The sequence below is a fragment of the Talpa occidentalis genome, unplaced genomic scaffold (genome assembly GCF_014898055.3).
Source record: "Talpa occidentalis isolate TD23 unplaced genomic scaffold, MPIMG_talOcc4v2.1 talOcc4.7, whole genome shotgun sequence".
Lineage (NCBI taxonomy): Eukaryota > Metazoa > Chordata > Mammalia > Eulipotyphla > Talpidae > Talpa > Talpa occidentalis.
Window position 1 is genome coordinate 80,872,080 of NW_023605083.1, and position 20,781 is coordinate 80,892,860.

The window sequence follows — 20,781 nt, forward strand, 5'->3', positions numbered from 1 at the left end:
AGTGTCACGGACAGTTCTGAATCTCAGAAACTCAAATCTCTAACCAAGTACTTTAATTAATCAGATGCAACTGAAGTAGATGGATGCCTACATATATTCTAAAACCCAAAAGTCAATTCTCTTCAGAGGCCAATTTATTCTTTACAACTTATTGGTAGACCCCTTTATTAGAAAAGTTAATATTTACAGAGCCCATACTGTTCAGAAGCAAAAAAAAAAAAAAAAAAAAAGGTACCAAGCAATTCATTTAATATCCAAGGTGAAAAAGATCATTACTAGGCATATGCCCACAAATCAATTAAAAAGTTTTCTTACCCCGGTGGCATGCCTGGCATTACTGGTGGCATTCCTGGCATCAAAGGAGGAACACCTGGCATTAATGGGGGTATGCCTGAAACAAGAATTAAAAAAAAAAAATCACAAGTATTAAAGGGTTAGGAGAAGGAATTTTAATACTGCATATCCCCCTCCATGCCCCCAATGAATAATATTCTAAGAACATTCAAGTTAAGAAATCTTATTGTTACCTGGAGGCATTCCTGGTGCTCCAGGAACTGGTGGCAGTCCTGGCTGTGCCATCGGTGGGATGTAACCTTGTTGAGGTTGAACAGGTTGTGGTTGAAATGAAGTTGAAGCTGCAGAGTCATCATCATCATAGTCATCAGAATCATCTTGTTGCTTCTTTTTTTGACTCTCTGCTAAAAAAGTTCTAATTAATTTTCCCCAGAGTAAAAAACGAAAAACCTAAGCAAGTTTAGGACAGCAATGATTTTTTAGTTACTTCAATACATTTTGTTTTACATTTCACATGTTTTTAATCTATAGTAAGTAAAAAAGTTAATATTCCTTCTTCTCTCTTCTAAGACAGACAAAAGTAATTACCCTACATCTTCCTATTACACCAAATGGAAAACTATGACAAAGAGCTTTGACCTGTTATGCCTTTTAAGAAAGAAAAGTTTACAGGTGAGTTAGCAGTTTCTATCGTATGAGTAGTTTATCACTTCAAATTCCACATCAGGGCCTCCCGGGTGGTGTTAAGGGGTTAAGCACAGCACTGTGAAGCTATCCAAAGCCTCTGCAGCAATTCCAGGCCAGCTAGGGAGCTACCCACACTGAGCAGCAAACCTCTCCTGTCTTGTCCGCTGCTTCCCTTAGCAGTGTATTTCAGTCTGCCTGCCTGTTCTGCTCCCCACTCTGTCTCTGGTGAATCCTCTCAACCCCTGCACCTCTAGCCTGTACCCCAGTTCTTGCATGCATAAATAAATCAATCTTCAAAAAAATTTTCCACATCAAATAGTAAATTTTTCTTACAACTAGTGGTTACATAAGTCAAAGCAAGCTACCTTCACTTTTAAAACCTCAAAACTTTGTTAATTCCTCTTGGATTCATTATGAGTTAAAAAGATAAAATGTTTTTGAATGATCCAAATGCTATCACAGATATACAAAGAAAACTTATAACTTCAAACAGAAGACAAGTAAATCTCAAAATTGGAATATGAATAAATGTAGTATCTACCATTAATTTTATTGGTAGTACTAACAAGCTTACTAGTGAGGCTGTATTTAAAAAGTTCAATATTGGGCTTCCCCTGGTGGCGCAGCGGTTGAGCGCTGGGTTGCGAAGCTGCCCGTAGCCTCTGCGACGCCGGTTCGATACCCGGCTGCTCCCCGGCCACCGGAGGAGGGTCCCACATGGCGCGCAGACCTCTCCTGCCGCCCGCTGCTCCCCTCAGCAGTGTACTTCGGTCCTTCTGCCTGCTCTGCTCCCCGCTCTGGCTCTGGTGAATTCCCTCACCCTCCCGCGCTTCTGACTGTACCCAGTGCTTGTATAAATAAATAAATAAATAAATAAATAAATCTTTAAAAAATTAAAAAGTTCAATATTTACCTTGGGTTTTCTGTTCAAGAAGTCGTCTTCTTTCATCCATGTCTTTTTCTGGAATACCCTCCATACCATATATTTCCAACTCAATGTCTGTTCTCCCAGGTATTGCATTTGGTACAGCATCTATTGTCTCTTTATGTACCTAACATTAAAAAACAGAAAACCTCTCATTAGACAAAAGTTATTCACAAATTCCTCAGAGACCACTTATAGAATAATGGTTAATAACTGGTTCTACAGTAAGGCTACCTGGATTCAATTTTCAGTTTTGCTGCTTACTTCTTTGAGATTGGGCAAAGCATTTGGTCTCTCACTCACATTTTATTCCACCCATACAGTACCTAACTTCTAGGGTTATTTTTAGTAGTAGCGCATATAAAAGGATGTGAAATAATGCCAAACTAACATTATTTTGAATTTACCATGTCATCTTGCTTGAATAATAGCAATGAATTAGTCCTACACAAATCAGAAAGGTTCAGTTTTGAATAAAAAAGTAAAGCTTACACAAGTCTTGAATATTAGAATTAGAAATTAGACTATTCCAAGGCCTCCCTGGTGACCTATGGGTCAAGTCTCAGAGTTATCACCTCTATGGCCTGAATTCAATACCCAGCCAGGGAGCTAACCACATATGGCACAGCTGACCTCTCATTTTTCAGCCACTGCTCCCCTCAGCAGTGTATTTCAGTGCATATGCCTGTTCTGCTCCTTACCGTCTTTGGTGAATCCTTTTAACCCCCACACCTCTGGCCTGTACCCCAGTTCTTCTATGCAATAATAAAATCTTTGGAAAAAATTTAGAATATACCAAGAATGATCTTTAAGCAAACCAGTAGTTACACAGCTACATTTACAATTACCATCATCCATAACATTATTTCTGGCACTTTAACACTGCCACAGTTGTGATCTCGTCACTGTCCTACCTCTGAATTTATATGGTAGGTCACAAATAAAGAGGTTTTATTTATATTGTGAACACTGACAATGTAGGAGTACATAGTGTTTATCAGATCAAATTTTTATAACACCCAAATGTGGAAACTTCTGCCAGCATGTAAAACCCTCATCAGTCTTGGTTGTTAACTGTGAAGGCATTAACTTAGGCTAAAGAATCTTAAAATTGGGCCTCCCCTGGTGGCGCAGACGGTTGAACACAGCACTGTGAAGCTGTCCCCAGCCCTCTGCAGTACCAGTTTTATCCCAGCCGGCTGGCGAGGGTCCATAAGGCATGGCAGACCTCTACTGTCTCGCCCGCTGCTCCTCTCAGCAGTGTATTTCAGTCAGTCTGCCTGTTCTGTTCCCCACTCTTGTCTCTGGTGAATCCTCTAACCCTCCCACGAATCTGGCCTGTACCCGGTTTTTGTGTAAATAAATAAAAATCTTAAAAAAAAAATCTTAAAATTATTTTGCTTATACTGAATCCTGCAAAGTCAGAAACTCTTGATTTGGGCCATCAATTTTAATAAATCTTCCAGACAATTCCAATGCATGCTTAAGTTTGATATCCACTAATTTATGTTTGTAAAAGATTTTATTTTAATTTATTTATGTATACAAGTACTGGGGTATAGGCAAGAGATGCAGGGGTGAACGGATTCACCAGAGACAGAGTGGGGAGCAGAACAGGCAGATCTACTGAAATACACTGCTGAGGGGAGCAGCAGGCAAGACAGGACAGGTCTGCTGTGTTATGTGGGTTAGCTCCCTGGCCATGCCACAGTGGCTGGCGATACAGCTTGATAGCGCAGAGAATTTAACTTCTGCACCACAAGGGAGGCCCAGAAAACCACTAATTTAAACTAATGACTTTGATCTAGTTATCCAAGATAGTAGTATTTTTTCTTCTCAAGACACTGAATAGAAAAAGTTGTTTTTTTCTTAAAAGATGCATTTCAGAATATTGCCCTACAAATCAACTCACACAACCTTTACATCTGATTAATCACTGAAAGTTGGGGGCCTCCCTGGTGGTACAGGGGTTCAAGTCTCACAGGTATCAAGCTATCACCAGCCAGTGTAGCATGAGTTCGATCCCGGGCCAAGGAGCTAAATCACATGATGCAGCAGACCTCTCCTGTCTTGACCACTGCTCCCCTTAGCAGTGTATTTCAGCAGATCTGCCTGTTTTGCTCTCCACTGTCTCTGGTGAATCCTCCCACCCACCCCATCTCTGGTATGCATAAATGCAAATACTTAAAAGCTGGTCCTTGTTATGATTAAACAATCCATTAATAAAGCCACTAAACAAGTGACTGAATGTTTCTTTAACTTTCTAAATAAGTTTTATTTCATTTATTTGTTTATGCACACAAGAATTTGTTTATGCACACAAGAAAGGATTCACCACTGACAGAGTGGGGAGCAGAACAGGCAATTTACTGAAATATACTGCTGAGGGGAGCAGCAGGTGAGAAATAAGAGGTCTGCTGCACCATGTGGGTTAGCTCCCTGGTTGGGGATGAACTCAGGCTGCAGTGGCTGGTGACAGAGCTGAGTTTAACCCCTGCACCAGCTGGGAGGCTGAAGTTTTTAACAGCCGCTATTCTTGATTAAAATGCAGACGAAGTAACTCATATCCTAAGTTGGTTTTTTTAATGCATTTATACACTCTAGTCTTCACTACAGGTCTATGTGACAGGGACAAAATTAAGCTTACAAGCGAAAAAAACATACTTCACCTAAAAATCTCCAAACATTACAGTAATAGGATTGCTTTTCTAAAAAAAAAATATTTATTCCATTTATGCATACAAGAGCTGGGGTAAGGCCAGAGGTGTAGGGGGTGAGAGGATTCACCAGAAACAGCGGGGAGCAGAACAGGCAGACTGACTGAAATAACACTGCTGAGGGGAGCAGTAGGCAAGTCAGGAGAGGTCTGCTGTGCTATGTGGGCAGCTCCCTCGCCAGGGATCAAATGCGTCCTGCAGTGGCTAAGGGATAGCTTCATAGGTTGCATCTTAACCCCTTGCTCCATCAAGGAGGCCCAGTAATTAGATTTCTTAAAACCCTGCCTAGCTGTTTCTAGGGTATTGGTTGAGAAGATAGGAATATTGATGTAACTGTCTGAAGTTACTTATGCCCTAGGGTTTATTATCCATAAAACTGGAATGTGTGTGATATAGCTGCCATGCCTATCTCACTGGTCACTGTAAAATAAGAGTAGGGCTATATAAATAGAAGCACTTAGCCAATTAAAAATGTTATTAATAGTTTCTCAACTAATCTCCTTCCACTTCATTTCAAGATTATCTATTACAACTCCTTGAATGAGTGCCTCCACTTTTTCACTTTCTCTTCAAAGCATTCCAATCAGGCTTTCATCCTCATCATTCAAGGAAATCACTCTTAGCAAGTGACCAACAACCTCCACTCTGATTAATACCAATGTCAATCTAAGTTCTATTCTTCTTTGACCTACCACCAGGACTAGACTCAGTTAAATAACTCAATTCTGTCAACATTTCATATGAGCCTTCCAGGGCACTATACTCTCTTAATTCCCCCCCCCTTGTATTTCCCTATGTGGTTTTTCTTTAAACTTCTGACCTGTAAATGCTGAGCCCTTGAACCTCTTTTCTATCTATATTCTACTCTAGGAGGAAAGGACATCTAGTATCATGGCTTAAAATAGCAATCCTTACATGAATCCTGCCAAATCTCTAGCTCCAATTATCTCTGAACTCCAAACTGTAGATCTCACTGACCTATCTCCACCCGGATAGTCAGCAAGGCCTTCTCAAAAATATATCCCCTCTCAAAGTTAAAACCCAACCGTAACACCTCACTTTCTCTCATGCCCCACATTTAATCCATCAGCAAATTCTGGTCTGTCATCATAACCTCCTGCTCTACTCAAACTTCCCATTTCATTCAGAATGAAAGAAAATGGCCCGCAAGACACTGAAGTCCTCCTATATAAAAGGAGCACAATACTGCCCTTCCCCTTTCCTTTAATATAAAGTTCTTCTGAGGACCTCCCCTGCTGGCGCAGCAGTTGAGCCCTGGGCTGCAAAGCTGCCCGCAGCTTCCGCCAGTTCCATCCCTGGCCACCAGTGAGGGTCCCACATGGCTCGCAAAACCTCTCCTGCGGAGCCTGCTGCTCCCCTCAGCAGTGTATTTCACCAGTCTGCCTGTTCTGTTCCCTGCTCTGGCTCTGGTGAATTCTCTCACCCTCCTGCGCTTCTGACTGTACCCAGTGCTTGTATAAATAAATCTTTAAAAAAAAATAAAGTTCTTCTGATAGGCATTTCAACTGCTGTTTCCTTGAAGTTCTCCTTCGCAGCCTTGCAGATTTTTGGTCAGATGTCACTTTTTCATTCAAGTCCTCCCTATGCTCTTTACCCAGTGTTAGCTCTGGTAACACCTTAAGCAAATCAAGTATTTCCTCCACAGTACAGATCTAAATAGTGATTTTGTTTTCTTCACAGCTGTATACCCAAGTGTTTAGCACAGCGCTGTCTCACAGACTTTCTGTGATAAACAATGTTTTGTATCTGTACTAACCAAAACAGTAGTTATCTGCCAGTTTTTGACCGGAAATGTGGAAATAATTTGACTGACGAATTGAATGTTTTTAATTAATTTTCTTTCACAGAGCCACATGTAACATATAGTGACTGCCATAGCAGTAAGCTGTGGGTGCAGCATATAGAACGGAGGCGCTTAAGTATTTCTGATGGATATTAAACTGCTGTTACAGTTAAAAGAACCTATAATCTTATTTTTATTTTTTTTTTAAACTTTTTTTTTTTTTTAAATAGAGGCATGTTTTATTTATTTATTTGTTTGTTTGCTTGTTTTCTTTATACATGCACTGGGTACAAGCACGGGAGGGTGAGAGAATTCACCAGAGCCAGAGCGGGGAGCAGAGCAGGCAGAATGACGAAGTACACTGCTGAGGGGAGCAGCGGGCGGCAGGAGAGGTCTGCGCGCCATGTGGGACCCTCCTCCGGTGGCCGGGAAGCAGCCGGGGATCGAGCTGGTGCCGCAGAGGCCGCGGGCAGCTTCGCAACCCAGCGCTCAACCGCTGCGCCACCGGGGAGGCCCCTAATCTTATTTTTAAATTTGAGGGATCAAAGTGTTTTTTTAATTTGCCTCCCTGCCTCCTGTCAACAGTAGTTTCCAACAAATAGGGATCTGCTCATCTCTTCTCTCTAGGGTCCAATTAAGCAAAAATGTAGGCAGCTCTAGGATGGGTAAAATATGTTGGGCCTCCCTGGTGGCACAAGGGGTTAAGATGCAACCTGTAGGGCCTCCCCGGTGGCGCAGCGGTTGAGCGCTGGGTTGCGAAGCTGCGCGCGGCCTCTGCGGCGCCGGTTTGATCCCCGGCTGCTCCCCGGCCACCGGAGGAGGGTCCCACATGGCGCGCAGACCTCTCCTGCCGCCCGCTGCTCCCCTCAGCAGTGTACTTCGGTCCTTCTGCCTGCTCTGCTCCCCGCTCTGGCTCTGGTGAATTCTCTCGCCCTCCCGCGCTTCTGACTGTACCCAGTGCATGTATAAACAAAACAAACAAAGAAACCAGCAAACAAATAAATAAAGCATGCCTCTATATAAAAAAAATAAAAAAATAAAAAAAAAAAAAAAAAAAAAGATGCAACCTGTAAAACTATGCCCAGCCACCGCAGCACAAGTCTGATCCCTGCCCATGGAGCTACCCACATGGTGCAGAAGACCTCTCTTCCTGACTTGCTGCTGCTCCCCTCAGCAGTGTGTTTCAGTCAGTCTGCCTGTTCTGTTCCCCACTCTGTCTCTGGTGAATCCTCTCACCTTCCCCCCACACCTCGGGCCTGTACCCCAGTTCTTGTATGCATAATAAATCTTAGAATGTACTCTAGAAATCACTGAATGATATGAAAAGATACCATTCCAAAAGAGGTCCTTGGAATAACTTAAAATAAGTCTAGCTCCAGGCTACAGATACAACAAATCCCTCAACAGCAATGAGTAATGGCAGCTAATTATACATTGATTCTTAAGAGTTAGAAATGGTGTCACAAAATTTATATCGCTGATCCTTCTTCTCTAACCCAAATACTGAGATACTTTGTGATTTCAACTATTCACTAATCTAACCTAGGATCAAAGATGCTATCAATAATATAAAGGTAAATGGCAATACAAGTTTTCTTTAAACATGAACAGAGGTTTTTCTTGAGGGCTAAAGAACAGGTTTGTTATTTCTTAAGCTGTGTGGTCACCTTACCTAACCTTGTGTAATAAAGTTTTTCACATTCTTTCCAAATTACAGAAGTGCTAAACTCAAGAAAAGAAAAACCATTACCTGCATGCAGTGAATAGCCAAGCCAGGACCTGTGTACAATTTCTTATGACATATATGGCATTTAAAATGCTTTGCTTTTTGGTGCTGTATAAGGATCTTCTCATCATCAAAATCTCTATTACAATACCTGATCAGTATTGTTAAGGTACAAAAATAGCACAATGGTGGCAATGCCTATTTTAAAAATCTGTTAAAAGATGAGAAAACAGGGTTAACGCTAAAATAAAGTAACAGTTAAAACCAAGAAGGCACTTTAGAGAAAATTTGGTTTTGGTATTTATTAAACCTATAATCAAGGATTGTTAGGGGGAAAAGGATGTCTGGGTTGCCCTATAATAGGATTATACCTGATTTCCCAGAAGCCTATAAACTCTCTTCACCATCCCTCAACATATCTCGAAACAGACTACTTAACTTGGTCCAATTCCCGTGTTTAACAGAAACTTACTTGAAATTAACTTTCCTATTATTAAATATTTCAATATTTACAAATACCCCACGGACTTACATAGCTTGGTTCAATTCCCGTGTTTAACAGAAACTTACTTGAAATTAACTTTCCTATTGTTAAATATTTCAATATTTACAAATAAACCACGGACTGCAAAGACTCAATATTGTTTATTTAAAAAAAACTCAAGGTTTTAAGTCAAAAAAATTTCAAAATTCAATAAGAACATTCGAGTTAGGAATTTAATATTTAAAATCTAATATTGCTATTACTGAGAAGCTAAGAATAAGTTCGAAGTGAATACACAATTTCGTAATTCTTCAAGTTGTTTGCAGTTCGTATAAATCGGTTGCCAAGGAATATACTTACACTCACAGTTCAGTTAAATTAACAAAACTGGGAATTCTCTCACTGGTCACAATTTCCTGAAGCACACTAGAAATTTGGTGACTTTTTCCATTCTAGATAAATCCAGCTCTCTAACAAATCATTTTAAAGTATAAGGCAGCAAATAAAATCTGTTTATGTAAAGACAATGCTTCTATAAAACGTCACGTTTTATTCAGAAAATAAAAGGGCCGTTTCTCTCCCCCACTCCGTCCAACAACGCTAGGACCCCACCCTGAAAGAGAACGTTTCTAGAGGATTAAGGCGCCAATGGTGAGACGCGGAAGCTAGTTCTTTCCTCCGCCCCCGCCAAAAAATGAGGAGGGGGGTGGTGTTGAAATGAGGGTCGACTGCAATAAACCTTGACTAAATCACCGATTTTACAAAACGAACAACAAAAAAACCCACGCGAAAAGCGGGTGGCGGACTCCGGAAGCTCTGCCCCAATCCTCCGTAAATACTCACAGAAAGTCCCTTTGTTGGCTCGTCACCAAAACAAGGGTAGCACAATAGTCCCTAACAAACGCTACCCTTGCTGGAGGGGTCGAGGCCGCCTCCCAGGGGCACCTCAGCAAGATCCTCCTGAGTCACCGGAGTCACACGACTCATAACTGCAAAAGCCTCTCGTCCAAGGGTTCCCTTCCTCGAGAAGCCTACCCAATGCTAAGTCTTCCCAAATCCGACTCTAGTCGCAAGTCACCAGTTTGGGGCCTAAATCCCAGACCTTCTCCGCCACAGGCCAAAGACGGGCCTCCCAGTCCCAACCACCACAACCCACGCCACCACTCGGCTTCCACTTCAAACCGACAAAGGATATCAGCACCACGGCTTCAGCTGCTTCTTCTTTTTGCGACCCATAACCGGGCTCTGCCGCCGAAGTAAAAGGGAGAAGAAAACAAACACGGAAAACGAGGCGAACAACCGCTCACTCTTCCGACCCAACCGCCACCACCGCGTCCCACAGGAAACAGCCACAAAATGGCCGACGCCCTCGTTCGGTGCTCTGCCTCCCGTCAGGCAATGCGGCTGAGGGCGGGGCCAGGCAGGAAAGGGTCACGTGACGTCGACCTCCGCCCTGAGTGGGTGGAGATTCAGGGCCGCTGAAGGCCGGCCGCCATTTTGTCTGTTTAAGCAATCCGGGCTCTTCCAGGCTGTGCGTTCTGATCCCACCGATTTCTTCTGTAAATGGAGGCGGGGACCTAGGTACGCCTGGGCGCTCGCGAATTGAAAAGAAAAGGAAAAAAAAAAAAACGAAAACATCACCAGGACAATTAAGGGCAGACTACAAATAAAGGATAATTGAGCTAGCCCCCAATTGTTAAATTTGGTTCATTGCCTGGATAAATCCTTTTGGTAGCAATTGTTTGATATTTGCCTCCTCTATACTAAGTCAGAAAAGCCGCAGTCTCTGCCTTATAGTGCACAACTTGGTGACAGAGTACAACAACGCGGTGTTTGTTTTAGCGCGGCGATGCGAGGAATACAAAGTGCTGCGGGACCGCAGGGGCGCGGAACCCCACAGGGTGTTGGCAGTCAGTGGGTATGGAGAGAGGTTTTCTAAGGGTCAGTGGGCGCGGAAGAGGTGGAGGGAGCGAAAGGGTCAAGTCTCCGAGGCTGAGCACCTGAAAAAAAAAAGCAGATGTTCATAGTGAAAGAGCCTGGCCAAGAAATAGTGCTAGAAAGGCCGGCAAAGGCAACTTCTGGACGTCCAGGAGCAGTCTGAGGAGTTGGACTCCGTGCTTTTAAGTCTCTGGGAAGACACAGGAGATTTAAGAAGACAATTAGAGAATACTGGAAATAAGAGACCGTACAGATGCTTAGGAGCACGGTGTTTGGTTTCCTTTTCCACCAGTGCCCTTGCTGACCTACTTTGGACAAATCACTTAAACTTATTTGGCAGCACTTAGAGTTTAGCACCTAGAAATAACTAGATGTAAATTATATGTTACTATTAAAAACAAAAAAAAAATAACATCTCCTTGAGCGTTTATTGTGTGTCAGGCATTGTAGTTTAAGTTTTATATTATTTGTCTCGACAAGCCTGTGATGGCGATGCCATTAACACCTTGTTAATACATACATAAGGAGGGGGGGGAAGAGGCTTAAGAGTGTTGAATTAGGGCCTCCCTGGTGCGCAGGGGGTTAAGTCTCAGAACTCTGAAGCTAAGTGCAGCCACTGCAGCACAAGTTCTTTCCCCCCTGCCAAGGAGCTAACCCACATGGCACAGCAGACCTCTCGTGTCTGGCTCACTGCTACCTTCAGCAGTGTATTTCAGTAGATCCCACCTGTTTTGCGCCCCACTCTGCCTCTGGTGAATACTCTCAGCCCTCCCCACACCACCACCCCCAGCCTACCTTCCAGTTCTTGTGTGCACAAATAAATAAATCTTTTTTTTAAATGTATGTATGTAAATAAAATTTACTAAAAATGAAAAGATTGTCACCTCACAGGGCAGCAGCATTGGGAGTGGAGTGGTGCAGGATGGAGGGAAGACAACTCAACTCTAAGTGGAGACAGAGCAAGACCTAGAGGGACTTGCGCCTCTGGAGATGCAGGCCTATTCCCAGGGAGGTCTCACATTTATTGGAAATCAGATTCAGGGAAGGTGGGCAAGTAAATGGAGGACGGTGCTGGTGGGAATGTGTATTGGGGATGCATAACTGTCTGGCACAAGGTAGGGGGAGTGAATAGGGGCTGTTACCTGGGGGGCTCCATTGTTGCTGCTGATCAAACCATTTTATCTCTAGTTCCTGTTTACACCTAACTTTTTGTCAGTGTGGTCTAGCTGGTGTGGTCTAGCTGGTTATGCTAATCTGGCCATAATGTCGGCCTGCTGTTTTAGGCAGATACTGTTTTTTTCAGTTTGTTCCTCATACTATGACATTTGTCCTGGCAAGAGGCCCCCTGCCTGACTATACATATTAGCTTGACCAGCAGGAACTTTGGGCACAAGACAACATCCTGAACAAGGGAGGCTGGGGAATCCACAAAAGATTTCACCTTTTTTTTTTTTTATAGCTGAGTAGTATTCCATTGTGTATATATGCCACATCTTCTTTATCTACTCATCTGTCATTGGGAACTTAGGTTATTTCCATAGCTTGCTAGTGTGGATAGTGCTGTCATGAACATAGGAATGCATACATCTGCCAAATTATTGTTTTGAATTATTTGGCTAAACACGTAGGGGAGAGACTGCTGCATCATATGATAAATCTATTTCTAATCCACTCCTGTCTTCACCCCCATTAGCAGATTTATTTTTCTTTTAAAAGGTTTCTTTATGCATACAGGAGCTGGGGTGCAGGCCAGAGTTGTAGGGGGTGAGTGTATTCACCAATGACAGAGTGGGGAGCAGAACAGGCTGACCTACTGAAATACACTGCTGAGGGGAGCAGTGGGTGAGACAGGAGAGGTCTACTGAACCATATGTGGATTAGCTCCCTGGCCAGGATCATCCCTCCCAGGCCATTAGGGGTGATAGTGCTGAGACTTAACTTGCAGGCCACCAGGGAGGACCTAAAGGGAAGGTTCATGAGGTGGGGTGGAGAGCAGTCATTACTGTTCTGGGTTGGGCTATGCCTCAGCATGTATAGATGGTTACACTCCAAATGTGCATTCACATCTAGGCCTTTTTTCTCCATGAAAATTGTGAGAAAATCATAAGTCAGGAACTAATGCTTTTTGTGTAGCATGGTACTTCACAGTGAAATTGTTTGGACAGAGGCCTCCAGTCCATGATTTAGTCCACGTGTTCTAACAGGACTGGGTGGCAACACATCCTATTGCCTCACAATTTTGTTCATTTAGATTGTTTCACAAGTATTCTACTTCATTCTCTTTAATAGTTGCGTAGTCTTCTGTTACCTATGTGCATTTGTTTCCTGCTATGGGGAGAAGATGGGGTGAGGCCAGAGGCATGGGGCATGTAAGAATTTACTAGAGTGGAGATGGATTTATTAAAAGACACTGCTGGGGGCCTCCCCGGTGGCGCAGCAGTTGAGCGCTGGGTTGCGAAGCTGCCCGCGGCCTCTGCAGCGCTGGCTTGCGAAGCTGCCCGCGGCCTCTGCAGCGCTGGCTCGATCCCCGGCTGCTCCCCGGCCACCGGAAGAGGGTCCCACATGGCGCGCAGACCTCTCCTGCCGCCCGCTGCTCCCCTCAGCAGTGTACTTCGGTCCTTCTGCCTGCTCTGCTCCCCGCTCTGGCTCTGGTGAATTCTCTCACCCTCCCGCGCTTCTGACTGTACCCAGGGCTTGTATAAATAAATAAAAATAAATCTTTTAAAAAAAAAAAAAGACACTGCTGGGCCTCCCCTGGTGGCACAGGTGGTTGAGCACCGCGCTGTGAAGCTGTCCTTAGCCTCTGCAGCGCTGGTTCTATCCCCGGCCACTGGAGGGTCCCACATGGCACACAGACCTCTCTGTCGCGCCCACTGCTCCCCTCAGCAGTGTACTTCAGTCCTTCTGCCTGCTCTGTTCCCCGCTCTGGCTCTGGTGAATTCTCTCTTGCCCTCCTGCGCTTCTGACTGTACCCAGTGCTTGTATAAATAAATAAATGAATCTTTTAAAAAAAAAAAAGACATTGCTAAGAGAAGCAGTGGACACTAAGGAGTGCACACTAAGGACAAGCAGTGCACACTAAGGAGTGCACACTAAGGACAAGCAGTGCACACTAAGGAGGATTTGAGGCTCTTTTATACTCTATTTTCAAGGGCTTTTTTTTTTTTAAAGATTTTATTTATTTACTTATACAAGCACTGGGCACAGTCAGATGCACGGGAGGGTGAGAGAATTCACCAGAGCCAGAGTGGGAAGCAGGACAGGCAGATGATGAAATACACTGCTGAGGGGAGCAGCGGGCACAGCAGGAGAGGTCTGTCGAGCCATGTGGGACCCTCACCGGCGACCAGGGATCGAACCGGCGCTGCAGAGGCTGCCGACAGCTTCGCAGCCCAGCGCTCAACCGCTGTGCCACCAGGGGAGGCCCCATTTTCAAGGGCTTTCTAACTTGGGGTACCAGTTTGCACCAGTTACCCACTGGGATATCTGTTCTCAGGCACTGGCCTTTGACACGGAAACATGTTCTGGCTTTTGCTGCATTCCTGGAGCTGGGCTGTTTTTTCTGGTCATGGTGGTCAGTTTTATGGCCTTGTCTGCAAGGCAGTCATATCCATTCCCTATCTATTCCAGCCTTCCAAATCTGTCTACTGGGTCAGGAGTGGGGGTTTAGTTTTTAACCTAACTAAACTACTCCTACATTTACTATTGCTGATTTAACAAAATATCACAAATTGAATGGTTTAAAACAACACAATTTTTAAAAAATTTATTTTATTTATGCATACAAGAGCTGGGGTGTAGTCCAGAGGTGCGGGGTGGAGGTGGGTGAGAGAATTCACCGGACACAGAGTGGGGAGTGGAACAGACACTTTGACTGAAATGCATTGCTGAGGGGAGCAGTGGACAAAACAGGAGAGATCTGCTATGCCATGTGAGTTAGTTCCCTGGCCAGGGATCGAACTCATGCTGCAGTGTTTGCTGATAGCTTCAAGTGCTGAGACATAACCCCTTGTACCACCAGGGAGGCCCTAAAACAAACATTTAAAAAATGTTTTATTTTGTCTTTGTATAGGAGAAGTTGGATGAAGGTCAGAGGTGCAGGGGGTGAGAGGAGTCACCAGAGACAGAGTGGCAAACAGAACAGGCAGATTTACTGAGATACACTGCTTAGGTGAGCAGCCGGTGAGACAGGAGAGGTCTGTTGCAACTTATTTGGGTAAGCTCCCTGGGAATCAAACTCAGGCTGTAGAGGTGATAGCACTGAGACTTATCCCCTAGGCCACCAGGGAGGCCCAAAACAACACAATTTTATTATTAATTATATATTAAGCTTGTTGTCTATTATTCACCTGGAGCCAAGTCTGAAAAGGGTTGGCAGGACTGCATCCCTTCTGAGAGCCAGAGGGGAGAATCTATATATTACCTTTCCTAGCTTCTAAAGGATGCCCAAACTTCCTGACTAGTGGTCCAAATCATGTCAGTTTCTTTTTTTTTTTTTTTAAAGACTTATTTATTTATTTATTTGTTTATTTATACAAGCACTGGGTACAGTCAGTAGCACAGGAGGGTGAGAGAGTTCACCAGAGCCAGAGTGGGGGACAGAACAGGCAGACTGACGAAATACACTGCTGAGGGGAGCAGTGGATAGGGCAGAAGAGGTCTGTCGCGCCATGTGGGACCCTCGCCGGTGGCCGGGGATTGAACCGCCACTGCGAAGGCTGCGGGCAGCTTTGCAGCCCAGCGCTCAACCACTGCGCCACAAGGGGAGGCCCTCACTTCAGTTTCTGTCTCAGGTGTTAGAATTGCTTTCTTGTCTCTGATTTTCTCCGATTAACTCTGGGAAGTTTCACCAGAGGGGCTTCCCCGGTGACGCAAGGGGTTAAATCGCAGCACTATGAAGCTATCTGAGGCCAGAGAGCTGACCCACATAGCGCATCAGACCTCTCCTGTTTCACCAGCTGCTCCCCTCAGCAGTGTATTTCAGTCAGCCTGCCTGGTATGCTCCCCACCCTGTTTCTGGTGAATCCTCTCACCCACAGGGCCTCTGGCCTGCACCCCTGCTCTTATATGCATAAATAAATAAATAAATAAATAAAGCTTTAAAAAAAAGTTTCACCAGAGCTCCCTTTCAGAAGCATGCAGTAAATTTCCCAGGTGATTTTCTCCAAGAGACAGAAGCATTAGTTATATCCAAAAGGGCAGATTTATCATAAAAAGGGGGAGAAGAATAAAGGACACTTGCATAGACATAAGTAGCCAGAATGAGATGCCCCTGAAAGGAACAAGTTTGCTAAGAGAGGCCTGCATGGTCACAGGGGGGCAGCCTTGGGAGGAGCTGCTGCTGCTGTTTTGCAAAGGCAGGTCAGAGAAGACAAGCACAGTACAGGCATGGGTGGATAGGAGGGCTGCTGCCTGCTGCCAAATAGAGAAATTGCGCTCATATAGCCTTCTCTTTGGGAGGGGTTCATTACTTCATGGAGTCATCAACTTTGTTAACCTAATTACTTCTAGGGTGTGAGTAGGTTGATTTGTAAGTACCAGTTATTCTCTAGAATGACTCTCAATCTCCATATCCCCACTTCTGGTCTATGCCTCAGGATACTTTCTATAGCCCTCTGATGCTTGCTATAGAAGTTGGTGCCTAAGGATTTTTTCATTTCTATAGCTGGCTTAAGGACTGTTAATCAATTCTAAACCCACCTGCAGCTTTTGGCCTTCAGTGACCCAGGTTTCTGGTCTTGTGGTGCCTCCTGCCACGTTTTCTACTTTTTTTTTTTTTTTTAAGATTTATTTATTTATACAAGCACTAGATACAGTCAGAAGCGTGGGAGGGTGAAAGAATTCACCAGGGCCAGAGGGGAGAGCAGAGCTGGCAGACTGATGAAGTACAACACTGAGGGGAGCAGCGGGCAGCAGGAGAGGTCTGCGCGCCATGTGGGACCCTCGCCAGGTGGCCGGGGATTGAAATGGCGCTGCAGAGGCTGTGGGCAGCTTCGCAACCCAGCGCTCAACCGCTGCGCCACCGGGGAGGCACGTTTTCTACTTTTTTTTTTTAAAGATTTATTTATTTATGCAAACAAGAACTGGGGTACAGGCCAGAGGTGGGGGGGACGAGAGAATGAGAGGATTCACCAGAGACAGAGTGGGGAACAGAACAGGCAGACATACTGAAATACACTGCTGAGGGGAGCAGCAGGCAAGTCAGGAGGTCTGCTGCACCATGTGGGTAGCTCCTGGCTGGCCAGGGATCGAACTTATGCTGCAGAGGCTGCGGATAGTTTCATAGTGCTGTGCTTAACCCCTTGCGGCACGGGGAGGCCCGCATGTTTTCTACTCTTAACCTCCATCAATTGCATTGGCCCACATGGATAATCTAATTAAGAGAGTCTTAATTTAATCATACATTCAAATCTCCTTTTGCTATGTGAGATGACACTCAGGTTGCAGGGACTAGGACAAAGACATTTCTTTGGGGGGGGAGTGGAATGTCATTATTCTACCTACCACCCATACCATAACTTATTTTATCAGTCTCCTACTGACCAACATTCAGATTGATACCGGAATTGTCAGGTCTAGTCTCCCAGCCAGGAACGGATCTCAGGCTGCAGGGGCAGCGCTGAGCCCCAGCCACTAGACCCCCAAGGGTTGGTGTCTCACGAAGCCGCAGCAGGAACTTCGCAGAAGCTCAGGCAAGCAAGCGAGAAGAGGCAGGTTCGTTTATAGAAAGAAAAAGTTTATTGAGGAGGAAAAGAGCAGAAATAAAGTGGGACTCCCAGGCCAGGGAACCAGGCCTGGGAGGGGCAAGGAAGCCAAAGTGGAATTGTGTTTCAGGGAATATATACCTTTTTTCCCTCATTATTCTAAAGCTTTACCAGTCTCTCTGTGATTGGTTAGTTCTCGGTTGTCTCACTTAATTTGCTACTGAGTGGGGATCTTTACATTTCTTATCTAACAGCTTTTTCTTTTTCCATTTGTTGCATCTTTAAATTTATGGCCCAGTCTTCTGGATGGGCATCCCTGCATTGAAGTTAAACAGTTGCCCTTCTAATGTGACCATAAATTAAACCACTCTCCATTTCTCCAATCTCCGCCTCCCTTTAACACCTGAAGGAAACCAGGACCAGCATTAACAATGTTGTCCTTGGTCCTGGCATGTTTGTTTTTCCTAATGGAATTGGTTATATTTCTTTGGTTGTCCTTATCTCTGAAGCCTCCCTAAATTCTTCAGAGGTCCCCTCCTGCACTGTCCCTAAAACTGCCTAATAACCCTAGCTTGCCCTGTCTCAAGATCATGTCTAGTTTTTCATTATTCCAAGCTATGCTGCAAGGACTATCTTTGGACATATTTATTTTACTCGTGTGTCTAAATTTCTTCCCAAAATGCTACAGGGCAACCCCGATATGAAATGGGCTGCCTGACTGGGTCCTCACCAGCATGCTTAAAAGGGACTTATAATAAGACTCAACTGCAGGCACACACAAAAAGGTTAATAAAGGGTTTGTTTACAAAAGAAGGAGAAATGAAGAAATGAATAACTCATGGAGAAATAAAGGGAGAAAAAAATTGGTGAATGAGTCCTACCAGATGCTCTGAGCTGGAACCCCAATAGCATGCTAAAAACTAGGGAAAAGCCAAGAGACCCCTAAGGCCCGCAGGTCTGGTTATATACCAAGCTTGGCTGCTAAACCCTCAGGTCCCAGCAGTCCTCCCTTCCGTGATAATGACATTGTGGGATTTGTGGTTCTTGGTGTCTTGGATCTCTTTGGTCTTGGGGGGTGGAGTCCATAAAACCTGTGTTTGTGGAGTTCCTTCAGGGCATCCTTTCCCCCCAACAATTGCATGTGCATTAATCTTATTTCTATCAATCGTTTATGCAAATGCTTTCTTACACACTCCAGTTCAGGGTATTACCATACTTTTTAAAGATTTATTTATTTATGCATTTGTCATTTGTGTTTGACTTTGGGTTACAAAGAAATGTTACATTTTTATTAATCTTTCCTGTTTGGATTCTAAGAGGTACAAGGGAAGGGAGTGAGAGGATTCACCAGAGACAGTGTGGGGAGCAGAACAGGCAGATCCATTGAAGTACACTGCTGAGGGGAGCAGCAGGCGAGTCAGGAGAGGTCTGCTGGGCCATGTGGGCAGCTCCCTGGCCAAGGATGGAACTTATGCTGCAGAGGCTGCAGCTAGCTAGATAGCGCTGAAACTTTAACCCCTGCACTACCAGGGAGGCTCTGGAAAGGTAATCTTTAACTGATCCCGGTTCCCCCACCCCCATCCTTTCTTTTTAGTAGAAGTTATTTAAGGAAGTGACCAGTCATTTCCCTAGTTACTCAGTTTCACTGAGTCACTCTGAATCCTAGGGCAAGTTACGAAGAATTAGGCAGCCTTAAGGACAGTGCAAGGACTTCAGGAGAGTTAAGGAAGGCTCCAGGGCCTCCCCGGTGGCGCAGCGGTTGAGCGTTGGGTTGCGAAGCTTCCTGCAGCCTCTGCAGCGCCAGTTCGATCCCCGGCTGCTCCCCGGACACCGGAGGAGGGTCCCACATGGCGCGCAGAAGTCTCCTGCCGCCCGCTGCTCCCCTCAGCAGTGTACTTCAGTCCTTCTGCCTGCTCTGCTCCCCGCTCTGGCTCTGGTGAATTCTCTCTCACCCTCCCGCGCTTCTGACTGTACCCAGTGCTTGTATCAATTAATCAATCAATCAATCAATCAATCTGTATAAATAATAAATAAATAAATCTTTAAAAAAAAAAAAAAAAAAAAAAAAGGAAGGCTCCAAAGATAAGGACAACAAATCAAACACCCCAGGACTTAATGACATTAGGGACTTATTTTATGACCTTAGGGTCAAGAGGACATTCCAAATAGAGGGCAACGAAGAAAGATAAGGGTTGGTACACAGAGACTTAGTTCCCGGCACAGAGACATTTAGGCAGTGAGTGAGACCACTGAGAACTAACCAATCACGAAGAGACTGGTGAAGCTTTAGAATAATTAAGGAAAGAAGGTATATATTCCCTGAGACTGGACTCCACTTTGGCTTCCTTGCCCCTCCCTGGCCTGGTTCCATGGCCTGGGAGTTCCACTTTATTTCTGTTCCTTTTCTCCTCAATAAACCTTTTCTTTCTCTGGGCCTCCCTGGTGGCTGAAGGGATTAAGCACTGCACTATGAAGCAATCCGCAGCCTCTGCAGCAGGAGTTCAATCCCAGACCAGCCAGGGAGCAACCCACATGGTGCAGCACACCTCTCCTGACTCGCCTGCTCCTCCCCTCAGCAGTGTACTTCGGTCAATCGGCCTGCTCTGTTCCCCACTCTGTCTCCCGTGGGTCCTCTTGTTAGGGGGAAAGGATGTCCTGAGATAATCCCATACAGGCTTTGTGGACCCCACCCCCACTCCAGACTAAAGCCATCAAGACATTGGGAAAGACAAATCCCATCACCACCAAAGGGAAGGTGGCTGGGACCTGAGGGTGGAGTTGGGCAGCCAGGTTGGATATAAAAACCAAACATGTGGGCCTTGGGCTGGCTCGCTATTGCTCGCCTCCTGGCTTCACTGCTCCTGGCTGGCGGCCAGCTCTCAGAGTGCCATTTGGGATTCCCGATTGGCGGATCGGGTAGGACTCATTTAAAACTTTGTCTCCCACTTTTCTCCCTGAGCTGTACATTTCCTCATTTCCCCTTTCCTTGTATTAACCTTTTATTAACCTTTGCGTGTGCCTGCAGTAGAGCATTGATAAGTCCTTTTAAGCGCGCGGGTGAGGACCCACAGTCAGGCACCCCTTTTTGTATCGGGGTTGTTCTACAACACTCTCACCCCCGCATCTCTGGCCTGTACCCCAGCTCTTGTATGCATAAATAAATAAATCTTAGGAGAAAAAATAAAAGAAATAAAAATAAAAAAAAAAAACAAACTTTTTCTTTCTCTAAATAAACCTGCCTCGGGCCTCCCCGGTGGCGCAGCGGTTGAGCGCTGGGTTGCGAAGCTGCCTGCGGCCTCTGCGGTGACGGTTCGATCCCCGGCTGCTCTCCGGCCACCAGAGGAGGGTCCCGCATGGCGCGCAGACCTCTCCTGCCGCCCGCTGCTCCCCTCAGCAGTGTACTTCGGTCCTTCTGCCTGCTCTGCTCCCCGCTCTGGCTCTGGTGAATTCTCTCACCCTCCCGCGCTTCTGACTGTACCCAGTGCATGTATAAACAAAAAAC

The 20,781-nt window shown here is 45.1% G+C and overlaps 1 protein-coding gene across 3 annotated transcripts in view; it reads right to left on the reverse strand.

Moving 5' to 3' along the window:
* Positions 1-10,045, reverse strand: part of ZNF207 (zinc finger protein 207) — a 28,390-nt gene extending 18,345 nt beyond the window's left edge. For all 3 annotated transcript variants that reach the window (XM_037492201.2, XM_037492202.2, XM_037492199.2), the window contains exons 1-5: positions 9,833-10,045; positions 8,178-8,304; positions 1,895-2,033; positions 528-695; positions 316-391 (exon numbers count right to left, since the gene is read on the reverse strand). In XM_037492201.2, the coding sequence (XP_037348098.1) occupies positions 316-391; positions 528-695; positions 1,895-2,033; positions 8,178-8,304; positions 9,833-9,873 (551 nt within the window). In that variant the 5' untranslated portion in view covers positions 9,874-10,045. The remainder of the gene's footprint in view (positions 1-315; positions 392-527; positions 696-1,894; positions 2,034-8,177; positions 8,305-9,832) is intronic.
* Positions 10,046-20,781: the final 10,736 nt, after the last annotated feature.